Here is a 20,837-nt window from a genome sequence, read left to right as displayed (position 1 = left end):
CAACAGGCTACCGCCCCAGAGAACGGGGAATACCTTGAGGTCTTGCTCAGCTGCACTGCCCTGGGGTGGAGACAAACGTAAGGGACCACTCCTGGAACTCACACACGTTGATATACAGGCACCTGCTGAGCTCAGTGGGAGTTCTACCTGGGCTAGGCCTACAAGCTCAAGGGGAAGTGACCCCGCACTAATTCTGTGGGGACTGCAGGTGCCTGCAGAATAGAAATGTAGGTAACCCGCTCCCGCTGATGGGTGATGTGATCTGGGAGAAGTCCAGACTTTACCTCCAGCTCTTGAACTCGCTGCAGGATAACGTCATGCTCCTCTGGGTCCATGCCGAAGGCCTGTTCAATACGTTGAAGAAGATAACAGTGTGAACTTTGTAACATGCAGCCTGGGTTATATCCAAAGGATGACCCTTCCCTTCTTCTAGGAGCCAGCTGGTGCTCAGGTAGGGTTTGATGGGAAAGGAGATGACAGCTCAGATTAAGCCTAATCAAGACCCAGACTCATGAACACTTGGGCGCTGTCCAGACAGACTTCCAAAAACTTCCCCTCCCCTAGACACAGGCTTCCTCCCAGCCACACTGCCCTCTTGGCGGCACTTCTGCCCCTGGCCTTCGGGCAGACTCCATTGCCCTTCGTAGGTGGGCTGTTATTTCCTTCCCACTCCCAGGTCTCCTGTGACCCTGATCAGATGGTTGGTGGATGTGACTCAGCACTGCCTGATGCTACCATGTGGTGCTCTGACAATGTCTGTGTCAAGCACGCACACACACACACACACACACACACACACACACACACACACACACACACACACACACACACACACACACACCCCAACTGCAGGGCCTCGGAGAAGATTCAGGCCTTATTTCTGCTCTGTTCTGGCTAGTTGCAGCTGCTAGGATCCAAAACACAAAGGTTTCTTCTCGGTGTGGGACCTAGGAACTCCGGGGTTAGGGGCATGGTGGCAGCATCTTCCCAGTGTGGGACAGAGGGGGTCTTGGGGGCTGGAGGTACAGAGCCAGCCTCTCCCCAGTTGCAGAATAGCAAGAGACAGGAACATAGGGCAAGAGTGCAAGGAGCTTCAGGACACGCCCCCTCCCTTGGCCTGGATGGGGCTGGGGCTGGGGCTGGGCCCAGAGCCTGACCTTTTGCACATACTCGTACAATTCATCGGTGTCAGCAACATGGTTGGCTTCGGGCTTGCCCAGCCGGTGCAGGATGGTGTAGAGAACCTCCTCGTACAAGAGGTTGAGCTGCAGGGCAAAGGGGTGACAGGTCACAGTCAGCTCCTCTACTAGACATGGCGCGAGTTAGCCTCCAGTCTGCTCTCTATGCATGCACAATATTAAATGTGGCCTCCATGAGACATTTGCTCCATAAGGCTTCTACTCTGCTCTCCCAAACTGCCTTGGCTGCCCAGAAGCAGCAGCAGGACAGACTGTCTAGGAAGCTCCTCTGTTATTCCACGCCTCTGATCAAGCCTGTTGCGTTCCCTCTTTGGCATCAGCCCATGCACACACCTGCTTTCAGGCAAACAGATGCCTGCAGGTGATTGGCGGGTTCTACAGCAATGCCCTCCCTGGGCTTTGCCATCATGGATAGCTGGACCAGGCTGCTAGCAACTGGACGTTGTTCTGTTACAAGCCAGTTCTAGAGGCAGGTCTGTCAATGTGGCATTTGCCACTAATGAGCCTGGATTTTGGCAGGCGCCACAGAGGACTTGTACTCAGTGAGGACGGAACCTGTGCAGGGCAGCTTGCATTGCCACACCTGTCTGTACGGACAGAAGAAGAACATCCATATCCCAGGCTTTACCAACACTCCCTTGATTAAAGAAACCATGCCCGACTCTTACCTCACGCTTGGAAAATCGGTGGGACAGGTCCATCTAGGAGAAACACGAAAGAGAGAGACATGTTGCCATTCAGTTTTGCTGGCATCACAGAACTGTTTTCCCTGCACGTGTTTAAAAACTACATGTAGATTGTGACAGGAATGTCAACTTCCTCCACCAGCACTGGGAGACCGTACTGTGTTAAGTGCAGACAGCAATTACGGGCTAGGGATTGTCTGGATTTCTCTGTGGAATGTCAAGGTCTCTAGGATGGTCAAGGGGTGATTAGGCCAACTGACACAGACTCACTGGTAACACCCCGCAAGAGGTGCCATCACCCAGAGAGGCCCACTTCTTGTGGTTCAAACCAGATTCTCTACAGCAGGGGTGTGTAATGTGTGGCGTGTGACATTTTGTCAGAGGGTGAGTGCAGCGTGATCGGCTCCTCCCCAGCCCTGTACTTCCTCCCCCGTAGCCTCTGATGCTGCTATCACTAAGGGAAGGTCCCCATCTCCCACCGCTGGGCCAACCAGAATGTTCTGAGGCCCTCAGTCAAGTGGTAGGGCCAAGCAGGCAAGTTCCTGGCTTGGAAAGGTGGCCACATCGGTCCCTGTGGCCTGTGCATGCTGGTCCCTGGCAGTCCCCCGAGATGCAGGTGAGGAGTTAGTTCTGCCCAAGGGGTGCAGAGCCGCATGCGGGCTGCTGTCACCCCTGCTGGTCAACATGGTGCAATTGTGAGTCCCCTCGAGACCCTCACATACTCTCCTGAGATCCTCCCCCTGTGGGGCACCCCGTGAAATGCCCCCCCGTATTCTGTTCCCAAGCATCCCACCTCCTTCCTGAGTGCCCTCCCCCATCCCTTCCTGTGGTCCTCCCACAGGTTGGGGACTGGGGGCAGCTAACTGCAGGGCAGAAAAGTGGGGCCCCGACATAAAAATTTGCTCACCCCTGCTCTAGAGAACCAAATGACAGTGAAAAGACGCTGGATAAATAGCCTGAATTTAAACGGACTCAGGGCCCATTTTTGAACCCAGCAAATTGACAGACGTTTGTGTCAAAGGAGGGTCCCAATCCCCTGCAACAGATTGCAAGGACTTGGCCTGCTCTTGGGGGTGTTTGTTCTGAGCGGCTACCAACTTGGGATGCTGAAAAATCCCTTTGGTGACTTTTGAAGGACTGATCACCTGCCAGAGCTGCGGTGATCGCTGGTAAGCTTATTAACATGCATGCAGGTGCACTGATCATTTTTAATGTTTTCTGTAGGTTCTTCTGCCTTAAGACCAACCACACTGGAGTAGGAAGAACTGTGTTGTAACTTAACGGTGGGGAATTACGTTGCTCTGAGAAAGGAAAGCAAAGCAAAGCAGGTTTGCTTGGGCAGCCTGACATGCTGGGGACTTCACAGAGCAGGCAGGGAACTGGGCTGTCTGGAAATACCCTGGTCAGCAGTGACAAAGACTCACGATTCCACCCAAGAGAGGTGACAGCAGGCGGTGCAACGCCTCCGCAGGTGCCCTGGGTGGATCACAGAGGGGGAAACACAGGTGTGGTTGACCTGCACTGTCACAGCTTATTTCAGCTCAAGGCACAAGGACATTTCTAACCTGTACTTCTAGATCAGTGGGTCCCCACTTTCCAGATATAGTCCCCCTTTCAGGAGTCTGGTTTGCACCATATATCCCAAGTTTCATCTCTGGTAAAAGCCACTTGCTTACAAACCCAGACACAAAAACACAAAGGTGTCACAGCACATGATTACTGGCAGATTGCTGTCTTTCTCGTTTTACCCTACAATTACAGAATAATTCTGCTGGAACAGACTGTACTTATGTGGTCAGCGTATGACATGTCGAGCGATACGACGAGCCACCGGATGAAATTTTAGTTTGTATCGGTTTTATTGGTATTTTCAGCTCGCCTGTTCCATAACTAGGGAAATAGTTAAATGAGTCAGTGTATCCTCAGGAGGTGTCTGTACCCCGGACTGAGAACAGTTGTTCCAGATGGTCTGTTACAGGGGTGAGCAAAAAGTGGCCCACAGGCTGGACGTGGGTCACCGGGGTTAACCCCTGGTAGGTCTCTCACGCTAGATCTACCTGCACAATTGCAGATATGGCCACTTGTTGTGCCTGTTGGCCTCTTAGCTCTGGTTGATTGCGGACTGCCATTCCACACCACCTTCCACAGCTCCCATTGGCCAGGACCGGCAATCTGCGGCCAACCAGAGCTCAGAGCAGCTTTACCTGCAGAGACGCAGGTAAATGTAATGCCAGCTGCTTTCCTGAGGATAACCCTGGTGAATTGCATCCGGGACATGGGCTGCTTACTGCTCACCCCTGATCTATTGGCATCATTACACACTTGCATGGAAAATCTCTACCCACCAGGGCCTAATTTGTATCCACATCCACTTCTGAAAACATGATCCCTGGATATTCACATCCACATCCACAGATATAATGTGGACATCTGTGGATTTGCAGGGCCCCACCTTCAGATGCTGGTCACAAAATCATTGCCTAGGGCCAAACAATTAACAGTGCCATCCTTGGAGGGCTTCCTCATGACACAGGGCTTTGAGAAGGTACCTTTAGGGCTGTACCCACAAAGCTTTGCAGGAGTCATGTCTCCATACAACAGGCCCCTCACAGGTGAGCTCATAGTACTGTAAAACTTTGACAAGAACGCCAACAAAACTTCTCAGGCAGAAGGGCAGGGTCCATACAGGTGGCTCACGCAGGCCCGGAGCCCGAGCAGTATCATGCCACCAGCGCAACCTGCACTAAGCACAGACACCGAAGCTTTGCTATGCGGATCCAGAAGGTTGCAAAACAGCGGCTCCACCACATCAAATGGACATGGCCAACAGGGCCACGCAGCAAATTGGAGGCGTGGCAGGTACGCCTCCCAGGAACTCACAGCGAAAGCATCGGCCACTTTAACTCATCACGGGTCAGTAAACAAGGGCCCCGCAGCATAAAACCGAAACGCTCAGAGAAATGACAAAACAGAAACTCATGCCCTTCCCTGAGCCGCCAGCAGGATAAGGCTGTCTGAGGTTTCCATTTATGAGGGATTCAGGCAGGTTCTGTGTGGCCCGGTAGGGTTTGGTGTGGAGACGGGGCCTGCTTGCCTTTCTAACGAGCAGCACTTTGCTTACCGTAGCTGTTCCAGCCTATGGCTTTACTACCAGGGGCCAGAAGAGCCACTTAGAACAGAAAGACAGGTGATAGTGGAGAGCTGAGAGAAGGCAAATACTACTTGTCTCTCAAGACAGGAGAGCTTTTATTTGAAATAACTGCAAGCTCATATTGATCCCAGATAAAGGATGGACTTCCCTTGCCTGCTGTACACAGGGGAGGGAGACATTGTAGTTTGTTTCCGTTTGGAGGGTAGACTGCTCACCCTCTTGGAGAGAAACAGCCCATGGGAACAACCCTATTAGGAACCCTTCGTAAAGGGCACAGCTGACATGAGAAATTCTTGGGAGCCATAGGTCCAAGACAAATGCTGTAGATCAATTATAAAGGCTAGTTAACTTTGTGGCCAATAAATATTTGTAACTAGGCAAGCGAAGATAACAAGATGAGGACACAAGCTTCATGCTTCCAGGAGAGTCCTCTTATTGTCCCAGGAATCAGGAAAAAAATGAATTTTCTCTCCCCGGCAGCTGCCACCAGAAGCTGCGTCTACACGTGCACGCTACTTCGAAGTAGCGGCACCAACTTCAAAATAGCGCCCGTCACGTCTACACGCGTCGGGCACTATTTCGAAGTTAACTTCGACGTTAGGCGGAGAGACATCGAAGTCGCTAACCTCATGAGGAGATAGGAATAGCGCCCTACTTCGACGTTCAACGTCGAAGTAGGGACCGTGTAGACGATCCGCGTCCCGCAACTTCGAAATTGCTGGGTCCTCCATGGCGGCCATCAGCTGGGGGGTTGAGAGATGCTCTCTCTCCAGCCCCTGCAGGGCTCTATGGTCACCGTGGGCAGCAGCCCTTAGCCCAGGGCTTCTGGCTGCTTCTGCGGCAGCTGGGGATCTATGCTGCAGGCACAGGGTCTGCAACCAGTTGTCAGCTCTGTGTATCTTGTGTTGTTTAGTGCAACTGTGTCTGGGGGGGCCCTTTAAGGGAGCGGCTTGCTGTTGAGTCCGCCCTGTGACCCTGTCTGCAGCTGTGCCTGGCATCCCTATTTCGGTGTGTGCTACTTTGACGTGTAGACGTTCCCTCGCTGCGCCTATTTCGATGTTGGGCTGAGCAACGTCGAAGTTGAACATCGACGTTGCCGGCCCTGGAGGACGTGTAGACGTTATTCATCGAAATAGACTATTTCGATGTCGCAACATCGAAATAAGCTATTTCGATGTTGGCTGCACGTGTAGACGTAGCCAGAAGAGCAGAACTGGCCACCTAGGCTGGGTTCTTAGCTCTGAAGCTTCAAAGATTGGCCACTGCTGAAGGACGGATGGTCATATGGCATGACCAGTCCCAGGTGCCTCAGGAGCACAGCATGACCTTTGCACTGGGCCTGGGTTCAGTAGCATTGAGAGGCTTTTAGAGAAGAATCTGCATGAACTAACCACCAGATGCTGGGATCTCTTGGTATTTTGGAACGTTTCACTTTCTCGCATGGTGTCATTGCCACCACAGAAATAAACCCCTTCTGAAAAGGCAGCTGTTCAACGTGGAGAAGGAAAAAAATCCCTGATCAGGAGGAAGAAACAATTTCTTCCAATCCAACTACCTATCAGAGCTGATTGGAAGCGGCCACAGAGCCCTTTCCTGCAGACAGTTCATTAGAATCCAGCATTCGTGAGTGAGAGCATGGACTTGTGTCAAACACATCTCGACTCAGTTCAGGAGATAGTGGTGAGGACAGGTACATTCAAAAGAACGGGGGAAAAGCTAATATGATGTTTGAGCCACATGGAGGTACAAGCGTCTTGTGGCTTCATCATTCGGAAGGTCAGTAGTAAGCAGGGGTGATGGAAGAGAGGACGGACGGGATTATCAGGGGATTCCAGGAACTGCGGCCGTAGACCAAGGGGACTGGAGGCTCTTTAAAAAGCAGCGGCTTTAAGATTTGTTGAAAGGAGCCACTAACTTGCACTATACATCTTGATCTCCTAGAAACACCATGATGGCAGCAACCCCAAGGAACACTTTGCATTCAGGAACCATTCCTCGTTACAGAGCAAGACAATTCTTCTGTTTATGGTGACTGAATTTGCATTTCATGGTCGTGTCACACTGTCAGTCTGCATTTCCCTTTGCGACAGCGTTGGTTCGGGTTTGTAAAATTAACACGGAGAAGCCTAGAGGATGCCTAAACCCTACACGTGTTTTCCAGGAAGGAAATATTGTCTAGACAGCATTGTTACGTTGCTCTTTGTTGATACCTGCATGCCTCCTAGAAATGGAACGTGGGTAGTAACAGTATCTGATTTTCTGCAAGTTACACATTTAACCTTTACTATGAACAGCAACAAATTGATCTCTAAGACCAAGCATTGTTGCCTTTACAATAAGTGGTTCATGACAACATGGCGGATCTTATATTGCTGCTGGGTGAGTTTTTGAAAATTTTTTTACCTTATGCATTACATCAAAAAAAACCTCAATCACAACTGAAAAAGCACATCTAGGAGCTGGACCTAGAATGCCCAAGCATGGAGCCAGTTTGGATCTAACACAAGTGCACACGTGGCCTTCTTGGTGTAACGGAAGGGCCTAGCACTTCTGACTCTAAACAGCCTCAAACTCTGGAGAAGTTCAGCTCCCTACTTTGCAGCTCAAGCTCATCTCTAAACAAAATGGGAATTTTCCAACCAATGTCTCTTCCTCCACCAAAGCCACATACCAGCAAGTTCTCACAAGCACCAAATTATCTCTCTCCAGAGTCTTCTCAGCTTAGTAAAAGGGTTTGTGCATGCCTGATGAGCTCAGACTTTGAATGGGCCTTTATTTCAGATATTTCCTCACTCAACCCACACCCCGAGAACCGAGCAACACATTCCTGGCACGTAGCATTGCCTGACAAGGGGTGATTTCAGCACCACAAACTGGGTGATCAGGTTATGTCTCAACTGAACATGGTACAGTTTAAATTCTCATGTGGCCTGTGTCATATGTCTCATAGCAGCACAATGATGAGGCACAAGAAATCAAGCGTGGGATGGTTGGAGGACAGTGTGAAAAAGCATTATCACATTGTCTTGTGAGGGATCAGTTTCAAATTCTCCTTAGGCCACAAGTGAAATGAGTGTTCCTTTTAGCTCAGGGCTCAGCAAATACGTACATCACAAAACCACCACTCAGTTTCACCAGCGGCAGCCCCCACAGCTCAGGGAAGGTCCAAGAGCAAACAAGCAAATGATGTCCACTGGAGGAAGCAGAGGAAGGCTCAGGAGCACTGGAATGGCGGAGATGCAACAGCTGGGTTTAGCGTTCCCTGTAAGCTGAGCGCTTGGGATAGCCGTGCAGGAAAGCCAGGTGCTGCCCAGTTGATTATCAGACACCCACTGATGGCAACAGGTGTTTCTATTACTGGTGCACATCCATACATGCCTTGGTGCACATAACATTTATTGCACCCATGGATGGAAAAAATTAGAGGGAACATTAGCTGCATTACTTATAAGATCTGTGCCACGATAAAGAAAAGGAAACAATTTTCTTTTAAAGACAAAAATTAGGGCCATAGTAATCCCTGGGGCATTAGACTAAAGTATGTAGTTACACCTTGGATAAATTGAGCCCCATACTGGCAGGAGGAGGGGAAAACCATTTCTACCCCACATTGTTCCAGTCGGCTGGGTTATCACTGGCAAACAGCAGGAGACAGCTGGGATCTGTAATTAACTTGGTAGTCCCTGCTTGCAAAGATCCTCTCTAAAAGCAGCACATTCCAGCTTCTCCTGCCTCTCAGTCCTCTAGTCTTGAAGCATCTCCAGGCTACAACTCCATTGTCCTCTGCCAGGCCTCAATCGAAGGATTGTCTTCCCCCTTCGGCCACTGGGCAGAGTGTAATGATTTTTCTCCCAGGCCTTCTTTCTCATGATGAAAAGCCTCCCAGCCCCCAACCGCTTCAGACTAAACCACCAGTACAGCAGAGTTTCAAGTGCATGTGGAAAGGACTTTGTTATGCTTCATGCAATTCCTTATCTGTTGGACCCCAGTTCTACTTCTTCTGCAGATGTAGGCTGCAGCAGGGCTGCAAGAGGGAAGAAGAGGAAGAGCTCCTTTTGGCTCCTTCTCTCATTCTCTCTCACGCTCAACATTTTCATGCCTCCCCCCCCCATATAGACACAACAGTCTCTTTCTTATAGCAGCCAATAGGAGAAAGCTTGAGTAGTGCAGTGGCGGGTGCTTGTTCTGGAGTTGGTTGGGGGTGAGACGGTTGGGCTGTTTTGCTCATTTGTGTGCACGTGAATATTATTATGGCAAAACAACGTTGCAAAACCAGTTTGCATTTAGTGCCGAAGGTCCTGAGGCCTGTGGTCATTCCTGCCTCTTGTGGGAGGGAGCTCCACGGTCTAGGTCCAGGCCTTGTGAAAGTCTGCACACATGTGCCTCTCTCATCGGCGGGCAGCTTCATTGGTCAGGCAGAACAGACCTCATGTGGAAGAGCAGATGTGCCGAGAGAGAGGCAAGCGCCCGGCTCATGGAGAGTTTTATCAGGACAGAGAAGCTTGGAGAGTCAGCACACACAGCATCAAGATGTGTTCACACCAACCTTTACGACCAAGCAGACGGGTGGCTGCGTTTTGTACTAGTGAGAGGCTTTTCCAGAGCATGTGGCTTTGAGTTGCAGGAATCAAGCCTGCACTAGATCAGCAGTGGTACTGTCCTTGTACGTCTTGCAGCTGGAGGTCCATATTTGTAGCTGCTAGTGCTACTTGGGCATGCAATAAGAGGGAGGAGCCCAGAAGGACCCAAAGGCTGTGGCTAAACTTAATCCAAGGGCAGAGGCCCTCGATTGCGGAGGTTGTTTTAACGGAGAAAGATATTCCAAGTACGTCCTCCTTCGCTACCAGAACTGGAAAGTTAGAACACCTCTGGGGAAAAGGATAGAACAAATGCCCTACCTCCTGTCTGCCTCAGCCTCTCACTGGGCACTTTCGCACTTGCTGCTCAGTAACCAGGAGCACATGGAGGTTTCCAATCTTAATCTCCCACCATCACTGCTCCACTGGTACACGGCCCGGTGACTGTGCTTTTGCAGACCAGCCGGCAGAGTTTTTACTACCAGCTCTCATACACCTGCACAAAGTCTCCAGGGGAGTTCCCATGATTACCAGAACTGATGGAGCAACCATAATGCTACAGCCGCGAAGGACTGAAAGCAAATTAGTGTAGAGACAGAGGACACGGGGCCACGCACCTTCTCCAAGAGGCTGGGCGCTCTCAGCTCCTTCCAAGTTGAAGGTCTCAGCCCTCAATTCTGGAACTCCGGGAGCTACAGAAATCAGTAGCTGCATCTCTCCTCTCAACTGCTACCCCCCAAGAAGATGCTCTGTGCAGTACCATCTCAAGAGCTGAGCGAAGTGGGAGAGAGGGGAAGTGAGAGCACCAGGCATGAAAGGAGAGAGGCACAGCATGCAGTGTAAGCACCTGTTTAAAACACGAGTAAAGAGACCACATACTTCACTGCCGTCCTCCCCAGGGACGTCCCCTGCTGGCATGTTGCTGCTGGACTCCATGCTGGGGTGGAGCGGAGCAAGCCTGAGCTGGATGCTGGAGGAGATGTGGAGGCCGAGCCTTGGAGAGCAAAGCTACAGCTCTGCTTATTTAGTCTTCCACAGCCCTCCCCACCAGCATCTCTGCCTCCGTCCCTCCCCTTGTTCACATGTTCAGAGGAAACCACACTCTCTATCTCACCCTGACCATTTTAGCAGCAACCGGAAATGCACCAAGGCCTCCTTCAATAGATGCTGAGCAACTTTCTCCCCTGCTTGGGGACTGCATTTGGAGCCTGGTGCCGGGAAGGGATGGAGGCCCTGTTCCGCTGACCCAGTTTCTTTCAAGTCATTAGCTATCGAGGGTCGTAGGGGAGAGTGGCACTTCACAGACACCGAAGGAGACACCTGACAGCTCAGCTCAGACCCAAAGTAATGCAAAGGAAACAAGAGAGGCTCTGAAGCAGACTTGTCAGGGATATAACTGACTGGACAAGGCTTTGCCAAAGGATCAGGAAACCAAGGAGGTGCATCATTAAGGGGCGAGAAAGCACGATGCTATTTCAGGTGTGGCAGGGGAACGAGAAGGGAACAGCAGCAAAGCACAGGGTGCGTGGCGGGCAGCTGCCATGTGAAGATGCCAATGGGGTCAGAGTCCTGCAGAGCGTCAAAGGTGAGGATGTGGCGTTGAGGCTGGGGACGCGAAGCCAGCTGTTGGGTATCAGAGGGCGGAGTTTACTGCACTCTGAAACGCTGCGCGTGAGTGAATCCTCCAGATTCTACTCCTGTGACAGCCTGTCAAAAGCAGAAGCTATCTTCCAACCAAAGGCCGCTGCACCGGAAAGCGGGGATAAGAAATGCCACTCAGGCGCAGGTGATCGTGTTTAACTGAGGTCAAGCTGAGCCTACTCCAATCTCAGCAGCTCATGTAGGCCACTGGAAAGTACTGATTCAATCAATCAATCATCCCACTGGATTGCTGGGAATGGAGAAGGGAATTATCCATACTGATGCCAGAAAGGGGCACGTTGGGACCAATGGTCCCTCTAAATTTTGCCACCCCCTCTGTAGAATAAATTTTGTTACATGCACCAAGGCATGTGCAGACGTGCACTGCTCACAGAAAAAAAACGCACTGCATCTGTGGATACTCTGCTAATTAGCGGGGCAGCATCTGACTCTTTCCTGAGCAGCCACACAGGCACTCAGCTTACCGGGAACACTGGCCAGGCGGAACAGATTTCAGAGAAGCAGTTCCTCTCCAGCGACGGGAAGCAGAATTACAAGTTTGGTTTTACTGGCACTCTTCATTCTCCCATACAATTTATCTGATTGCAGATCACCAGACAGAAGAGTTAAGGGCTGTTGACAGTAACAGTCATCTCACTCAAGAGACGCCTATCAAGTCAAAAGGATCTGAGTTCCTGTTCTCTTGATGTGTAAGAGAGATGGGAACCGAGAGAACCCCAGAATCAGAAGAAAAGCACGTTAGGAAAGCTTGAAGGAAAGAGATGAGATGCCCTGGTGCACGTGTATATGCAGAGAAGGATAGGATTGGTCTTACATTTAGATAGAGCTACATGTTCACTGCCCTTAAGTGTAATTTCCAGCATCTTGACTAGTGACAGCGAGGCAGCCGGGTTAGTCTGTATCCTAACAAAACAAAAAGCAGTCATGTAGCACCTTAAAGACTAACAAAATAATGTGTTGGGTGATGAGATTTCACAGGCCAGAAGTGGGTCTTTAAAATTATGGGATAGTATTACTTCCTGGTTACGGTGCAGAAGCACTGTAAAAACGCTAGAAAGCACTCAGAACAGACAGGGGTGGAGGGCCATGATCGCCTACGCCAGTTGGCAGGGCACTTGAGGAGGAGGAGGAGGAGGAGTCTTTAAAGTGCTACATGACTGCTGGGTTGTTTTGTCAGCATCTTGACTGACATTCTAGAGCTAGAACCATGAGTTGCTGCAGCTTGAGCTGACGAAGACAGCTGGGGCCATAGTAGATTCATATCCTCTACAGGTTGGGCACCAAACGGGAGACCCCTAACACGCTCACCACTGGGTTTCATAAGCAGGGTCCTAAGGTTCACAAGGGTCCAACTGTATTATCATGGGTGTGGACAAAGGGGATGAGATGTAAAAACAGCTTCTGGCTGGTTCGATCTTTAAGGGATCATTTTACACATCGCTGAGATCTTGTCTGCAATGGAGGAAGTTAGCACTGCAGAAGGCACTAGGCTGGAATGCCTTGGAGTTATAGCACCTGCGTGCCCATGCAGCAGCTGTCTCTGGCACGTGAAAAGCACTGGTTGTACCACTGGTAGCAGCACACCAACAAGGGCTCTGCCTGCTCTGCTGAAGCCCTGTAATCTACAGTGATTTCTCCCCAAGAGGGACAGGAAGCCACAAAGGTTGCAGCCTGTCCCTCTTCAGCAGCCCCGCTAACTCCAACCCATATTACAGTGGTCTGCCTTGGAGATAATAATAAAGATCAGATTCTCCGCAGCAACGACGTACATTGTGGGCAGTACTTTAGGATTTCCAGCAAGCACTGGTAGGTGTGCTGTGCATGGATGATGTCGAAAACACTTGTGTCAGGACAAGTGAGGCTACTAGCTGTTTCTTCCAACTCAAGTCTTTGCAACAGTTCCCTAACTCAGTGTAGGCTCCTTCTGGGGCGGAACACAGCAGCTGTTTAACAGCACATGATGGAAAAAAAAATCAAACACCTGGGTTTGGATGAGACAAGGATTTCCTTTCCAACTGAATATGCAGCGGAAGTTGAAATCGGGAGTGGGTAATTACAAGAGAGAAAATTTGCCAGGACGTGGGTTAACAGCCTTCTCTCTAGTGAAAAATGCCACTCCTGTGACAAATGTCCTTAACGACCCAGTCAGCCAGAAACTGGTTTCACATCTCATCCCCATTGCACATCCCCCTGACATGCAAGCAGGCCAGGGCCTTCTGCACAGACTTTCCAGTGAGCTTCCAAGTGGAGGTTAACACTAGTCCATCGATCAGACAACAGAGATGCAACTGAGTATGGAAAGGCTGAGTTCTTCCCATGCCCTTTCATTGCTGCTGATCACCATTCAGTGACACTGCAACTCCCTTGTGGTTTCACAGAACTCCCAACAGCATTTGCTTTCACTCCCAGCTCTGGAGAGTCAAACCTTCTCAGCTAGAGACACGGGTTCCTCCTTTGCAAGGGCCAGCAATGAACCCCCAGCGCCGGTGCCTGGCGAAGAGCGTGCCTGCTCTCTCTCAACAGCACATGCGATAACCCCACTGCTCCCCTTCCTGCGGACAGGTCACGCTCAGTCTGCATTGCCCACAGGTCGTTTCCTAGCCAGGGCCTCGCAGGCAGATCCGTTCAATGAGCATTTCAGTTGGTTGCTGCTATCTTGGTGCACATTACAACAGCCTTGGCGGAACTCGGGGGAGGAAATGCATTTTTCGTAACCTTCACCTCTTGCTCTAGGCCTTTGTGCTACCACCTTGCACGTTGGCTACGTTGCTCAGCCTTAGGGCCGCCTCTCTCCCTCTCCCTCTCCACTCTCACACGGACTGACCCACTGACCCGTGTTCCCTGTAAGCTGAGCACTTGGGCAATCGCCCAGCAGAGATTCAGCTGCTGCCCAGCTGATTAGCAGAGAGCCCACAGCTGGCAGCGCAGTGGTGCACATCCCCACGCACCTTGGTGCCCATAACAAAATTTATTCCATCTATGGATAGAAATTAGTGGGAACATTGGTCCTGACCCACTGCAGTAGATCACACACTCCTCTGTGGTCAACCGAGACCACCAGGCTGCTCTGGATTTCAGCTGGAACAGCAAGAACAGTCAGGGGTGTGATCCTTGCTGTGCTGGCAAAAGTATCTAGTGTAGACCCAGTTATACCAGCAGAGCTGGGCTTTTACTGGTACGTTGTTTTTGCTCATCGGGATGGTGTTACTAGGCTGCAGCCAAGCACAGCTTTGCCGATACATCTGCAGAAGCACTCTGTAGGCACAGAATCTTGGTATTCCTCCACCAGTAACACTGCTTGTGTCTGCCAGCATTCGGGTGCTCCAGCTGGGTATTTGCTTCACTTTGGACTTGCACAACAGGGGGTTAGTTTGTCCCCAGCCCTGTCTGGTGGACTGGAATTATTGGTCAGGATCATTACTGTTTCCCCTGGAAAAACCTACTGACGATTTGCTTTGCAACATCTGAAGAAATGTAGAGACAAAACATTATGAGCTAGGTCAGACTTTAGGAACCTGCTTTCTTCTTTGCTTTTCGGTGCCATGTGACAGACGACAAAGCTTCATGCAATTGCAAGAACAAGATCTAGTGTAGCACAGCTCACAGGAGGTGCAAGAAGCTGTGGCGTAAAACACAGACACCTCTTCTGTCCCCATGAGCTGACAGCACCTTGCAGATGTCAAGTAACAAAACTAAAAGGAATCTTTGATCCCTACAAAGACTGACAAGATGATTTCAGAGTTTAGTTAGTCCTTGTGCCTGCTGTATCTTTCATTCAAAGACTCAAGAAATACAAATCAAAGTTGGTTTGGAAGGAAACGCCATGAAACAGGCATTCGTCAGGCACAGGCCAGCCACAACGCTGTGGTTTTATCATTCTAGAAAGAATCTTAAATTAGAAACATGGAAAGTAGCAGTTTCAACATGTGAGGGACAGTTCAACCACCTCTGAAAGTTTGAGCTGGTCACTGCATTCAGGCACCTGAGCTTGCTTTCGCTGTGCTCTTTGGAAACACCAGTCATGGCTTGGGACAGGAGGGAGAAGGAGACACGAGTGCTTGAAATACAAAATTCGACCTCCTTTAAAACAATGATCACAATGCTCAGTTCCCTTTGAATACACCTGCTCTTTATGGACCCTGCTCGGGGTTTCAAGGGAAGGTGAATGAATCGCAGTGTGTGCGCATGCACAGAAGGGGCAAGGTCCTTGCGGGTCCTAACTTAGGGACCAGCTGAATCCTGGATAGGAGCTCTCTCCATCCAGCCCAGTGTTTATTCAGGCAGCCTCTCTCCTGGCATCTGGGCTCCTCGCAAAAGAGTGAGAGCATGACAATATCATCCAACACCGTTAGGATCAAGTGTCTGATTTTACTGTATTTATACACCGAGATTGCACTGGTTACAGAAGAGATTGAACTTTCCCCACTCGCAACATTCAACGTCATGAACTTTGCATGCATGTTCTAGGGCTGTGATTTTTGAATAGGGATGTTCTGAATATGGATGTTCCACAAGAGAAGATAAAACCTCCAGCGTGTTCACAATTAGTGTTAAGTCTGCACTTTCTGCTTCCTAGTGTAGAGCTGATGGGCCCTGGATTGAACCTGATACTTTAGGATCTAAAGCCATGAGCCTCTACTGCGTGAGCTAAAATCCAGCTTACTGTGAGACTTCTCTCTCCCTTGTCAGTGTCTCAGTGCCTCCGGGTTACACTAGCATGGACTTATGAGCTTATTGATTTCTTCTGAACGATTTTCACAACCAAAGCACAGATAACTAGGCACACCCATGCAAATCATTCAAAAAAGCCCAGGTCAAGAGACTGGTGGAGCACCCAAACAGAAAGGCAATGGAAAGATCAGCTAAATATACCGGCCCAGATTTTTCAGAGTAAGCATGAGTGACACTGGGTTTGCAAAGACGGAATGCTCAGCACTTTCTGAAAATTAGACCCCCTTCAAGGTATCTCGAAGTGGGATCCCAAAATCACTTTTGAATTTGAATGTACCCAAACTAGAACGTTGCATCATACAGCAGAGCCCTCCGAACAAATATACCAAAGTAAATGATGCCCCAGGTGAGTGATTTGGGCATGTTCACTGCTATAGGAGCCTTCAGAGAAAAGTGAACAGATCAATAAAAGTCACCCTTTACAATAGATTTCCTAAGAGAACACTGTTCTGAAAGCAATTCCCTGTAAATGTAAGTAACCACTTGTCTTCCTACCTCTTGGTGTGGCTATCCTGCTGGTGGGCCCACAGCCTTTCCCCACTCTTATCTTGATCACCAGGCTGGAAACACACGAAAAGTTGAAAAAATTATTTCAACACTTCTCCTTTTAACGCCCAGGGGGCTGCTCAGGAGAAGGCTGGGTCCAATGACTATGCAAAACTCTCCTCTGCCTGCTGCCTGCCTCTGACAAGTCATAAGTGGAAAAAAAAAAATAAGGCGGCTACAGCAGCATAAAAACGGAAAGCACTTTCATCATGCAATCAGAACATACCCTTCTCCTCTTCAGATTCTCTGAGATAATGCTGCTGGCTTTGGGCTGAAAGCCTCAGTCATCCCATCAGCTGACTAAGCCTTCCAGGATCGGTCTCTCCAGCAGGGAATGTTTAGTGGCTGCCACTCCTTACCTTGAATAGGATGCAAATCAAATTCCTTTCTCTTCCACTGGACACCCACTCTCTGGGCTGCACTTCGTTAGCTACACACACAGTCAGGAGGACGCACACACCAGTTATAGCTCTCCTGCCTAGAAATCTGAGGAAGTCTTCCTTCCTGCCAAAGGCCCAAATTGCTTTAGCTCCAGTATTGCAGAAGAGCAGCCATCTCTGGGCCGGGTGATAAGAAACTGCAAATGCAAAGCACATTGCCCACGAGTGAAGGAATTTTAGACATCAGGGCAAACACCTACTCTTACAAGAAGTGCCAGGGACTTTTAATGCAGATCCACAGCAGAGAAGAGCTGGGTTTCAGCCCTCACCCTAACAGTACAGTACCACGCATTTCCACACACACACAAGGCCTCCCGGGGCAGTGTGTATAGTTCTCACATTAAATGCACCCTATCAAAAGGCAACGCACAACCCTAGCTCTTCCAAGCCAGGAGCTGCTGCATTCCTGAAGGTATGAGGAATGGTTTGCACTGAACAAATTGCGTAACTAAGAAGTTTCTCTCTTGGCCCTTGCCAACAACATTGATTTGGTGGTGCCATTTATGCTACCGTAAATCAGCTGCATGTAGGTACCTAGCAACGCATTGACACAGATCCACTCGCTAGCCTCTGTAGCAGGCCCAATTCCAAGATCGGCTCAGAAATTCTTAGATAACACAATCTTTTCGGCATGGCTCAACATTCCAAGGAACCAGCTCTCCTAGCCTAATCTGCATTACCTGCTAGGTCAGGACAGGACAGTCCACCTCATGATTGTGAGTTCCAGTGACAATGAAGGGGTAAAACCTTCCATGCGGCTCATTACCCCAGCGTTCCTTTGTAGAGCACTGGTATGGAGACAAGCCCAGTACAGCAGTGATTAAAGAGTTAATGGAGAGACAAGTGGTTTCTGACTCATACCTTGTCTGATTTTTCCATCCTCCAGTTACTGCCCTGGATGGGCTTGTTTAAAATTAGATTGAATGAGCTTTCAGTTGCCTGTGTCTTATGGAGGATGTTAACCACGTCTTAAAGTATTGGACATTTATTCCATTTGCCGTTCTCCTCAGAAGGTTAAAATAACCTTTTCTAGTCATTTCATCTTTAACCCAGGTAGCTGGGTCACTTTTTACCTCCCTGCGCAGGTTCCTGAAGGATAAATTCAACCTCGCTCTCTGCTGTTTATCCATTTCCTTACATTTGCACCAGCATCAGCCATAACAGCCCAGCTCTGGGAAGCAGCCATTGTTTCACTGCTATAGGAGGGGGAGAAAGAGTTGCTTCAGAGTTTGCAAGCTGTTCCTGTACCGATTTCACTCTGTCGTAAACATCCGTCTTTAAATCCTAACATACACCAGCTTCCCCATAAACCCAAGTCAGGTGCTGCTGAGAAAGGCGATGCCATGTTGCTGGGCTGCCAAGTAGTTTGTGTGATAATATATCCAATATGCCTATCATATGTGCCCAGGGGCAAGATTATTGACCAGGTTCGATATTACGATATTCCCACATATAACCTAAATACTCCCCCCACAGTCACCCCTTCCTTACACAGGTGAGAACCTGGGGAAAAGAAATGGGCCCAGAAGATCAGCAGATTTGGCCCAGTGGAGGAAGCAAATTTCAGGATCTAAAAGGCCTATACTGACCCTGTTCCCACCGCAGTCAGGGCCAGCCTTACAGGTGGGTACTGTGCTCAAAAGGTGGGGAGTACAGCAGGCCTGGAGAGCGAGGTCATGGAAGGGAGGTCAGGGCAATGGGTGCAGGAGACAGTGGGGATCTGGGCATGATGGGCGCTTGGGAAGGCAACAGGGTTACAAAATTGCAGTGTAGATGTCTGGACATGGGCTGGACTCTGGGACCTTCCCCGGAACAGTCCCACAGTCCAGGCTCCAACCCAAGCCAAGCCATCTACACTGCAACTTTTAGCTCCGCAGCCTTTGAGCACAACTCAGCTGACACAGGCTCTAAGGCAGGGGTGTGCAAAGCGTGGGGGTGGGCCTGCAAGGGGGCATGAAATTTCCTAAGGGGGACACAGCATGATCAGCTGCTGGGTCTTAGGCTTCTCTCATTTAAAAATGCTGAAATATGTAAGTGTCTTAGGTAGGCGTATTCACATTTATATACCCAGCAAAGCTTTTACGTTCTGGACACTAATTTTCTTACACAGACTGGGTTGTTTTTTTAATTTTCATAGAAACATAACCAAAATTCCTATCAATTTGGATGAGATCAGACAGGTTCGGGGAACCCTGCTAATTGTAGGGACAAAAAGTGGGACCTGATGGAAGAAGTTTGCTCAGCCCTGCTATAAAATGCAGCCCCACAAGGTTTTTTTTGTTTTGTTTTTATTTTTAAGCAGCATGCAGATGTACTCTCAGCAAGCCAGAAGCCAGGCAAAGATGGGTTTACCTGCACTGACCCACGGGAGAAATTCATACCTTACCGCCGCCCAGTGTAAAGGCAGGTTTAAAAAGGTCGGGATTTCCATACCAGATCAGATCACCAGGCCAGCTAACTGGAAAAGGGCCGGTGCCTGTTGCTCCGCAGAGCAGCAACTCCTATTGCACAAGTGACCAGTTGTTCAATGCAGCTCATGGAGATGGGGGCGGGTAGGGTGGAGTTCCTTCCCGGCCCTCCCCGCCCCTCACCCATCAATTTACACCCCTAAAATAACAGATTTGATCACCCTGTCGGTGGGCACAACTATACAATTATCCCTACAATTATCCAGCCCTTTTAAAACATTCCTGGCTTATCAGCAACTCAGTATTTAACCATACGACTTCCCATGGCAGCACAGCTCACACCAGAGCAACCAGGACACAACCACAACTTCCAGGTTAATCCCACGATCAGCCCCATGCAACATAAGCCACTCACTGTCCAGCGCAGAGGTATGAGCACGGCCAGGCATGACTGTAACTGGCAGGTCCTTCTGCCTTCCCCCACACAGATCTGTATGTGCCATGTTTGCACCCCCCCAACTTTAAAGGACATCGTATAAACCGCCCACAATATTCTATAGGCTGATGCCTTTTTTCCCCCCCTTAAATGATGCTCCTAGACTGCAAGCAAGAGGCCAATTCAGAAAGCCCCCACCCCAAGGTTTCACATCCCCTCTTTCGGAAGCTCAGGTGCCTATAGCCATCTCAAACCCATGCCCAGTACCTCATCCCCAAGCCAAACCTCGAACCTTGGAACTAGCCCAAGTCGCCACCATTTTAACAAACACACCCATTGCCTCAATCCCATCCAGGCGTACGCGTGATGCAAACCATTTTCCAGCTGTTCTCAGGCAACTCAAACACGCATTCAAACAGACTAAACCCATTTACCTGAGGGGATCAGGAGAGATTCCCTCACAGGGGCACTCCCTGCAGTGCCTGCTACTGAAATACTCCAGGCTGAACTTTGCCCCTTGATTTCCCCATTTGCATTTGCTATGGGAAACAGCTTCCCAGGCTATGGTTGCTGATAGGCCAGACCACCTCAATCACCACGTTAGAGACAAAATCAATTGCTTTCTCCATTAGTTACGAGCATACGCAGGCAGGCATCAGCCCTACCATCACTGGAAGGAAAGCTGCATGCAGGATATGAATGGGGCAGCTGGCTCGCCAGGCTTGTTCCACTGCAGTCCCAGTGACAAGGCTTATGTGATTCAGCTGCTGCAGCTGGAAGTAAATTAATGCAAAATGCAGATTTTATTACTAGTGCTGCTTGGCAGAATCACAAGGACGCCTCTGTTATGGGCTGGGCCTATAACACAACTGCTCTGCTTTGCTTCCGGTGTCCCACTTTTAGAACAAAAACAAAATGCCAGCGTTTCAAACTAAGACCCTGATCCCCTCCTGTGGGCATCTGTCAGGAGTCAGACTGGGCCCTGAAGTAACAAAATCAGC

At 49.7% G+C, this 20,837-nt stretch overlaps 1 protein-coding gene across 1 annotated transcript in view; it reads right to left on the bottom strand.

Annotated features, from left to right (window-relative positions):
• Positions 1–20,549, bottom strand: part of UNC13D (unc-13 homolog D) — a 56,284-nt gene extending 35,735 nt beyond the window's left edge. The window contains exons 1-4 of the mRNA XM_075014471.1: positions 20,502–20,549; positions 1,868–1,900; positions 1,158–1,265; positions 285–344 (exon numbers count right to left, since the gene is read on the bottom strand). Of these exons, the coding sequence (XP_074870572.1) occupies positions 285–344; positions 1,158–1,265; positions 1,868–1,900; positions 20,502–20,504 (204 nt within the window). The 5' untranslated portion in view covers positions 20,505–20,549. The remainder of the gene's footprint in view (positions 1–284; positions 345–1,157; positions 1,266–1,867; positions 1,901–20,501) is intronic.
• Between the last annotated feature and the right edge of the window lie 288 nt (positions 20,550–20,837).

Source organism: Carettochelys insculpta, chromosome 20 (assembly GCF_033958435.1).
Source record: "Carettochelys insculpta isolate YL-2023 chromosome 20, ASM3395843v1, whole genome shotgun sequence".
Classification (NCBI taxonomy): Eukaryota; Metazoa; Chordata; order Testudines; family Carettochelyidae; genus Carettochelys; species Carettochelys insculpta.
This window is presented reverse-complemented; position numbering and strand designations above follow the sequence as displayed.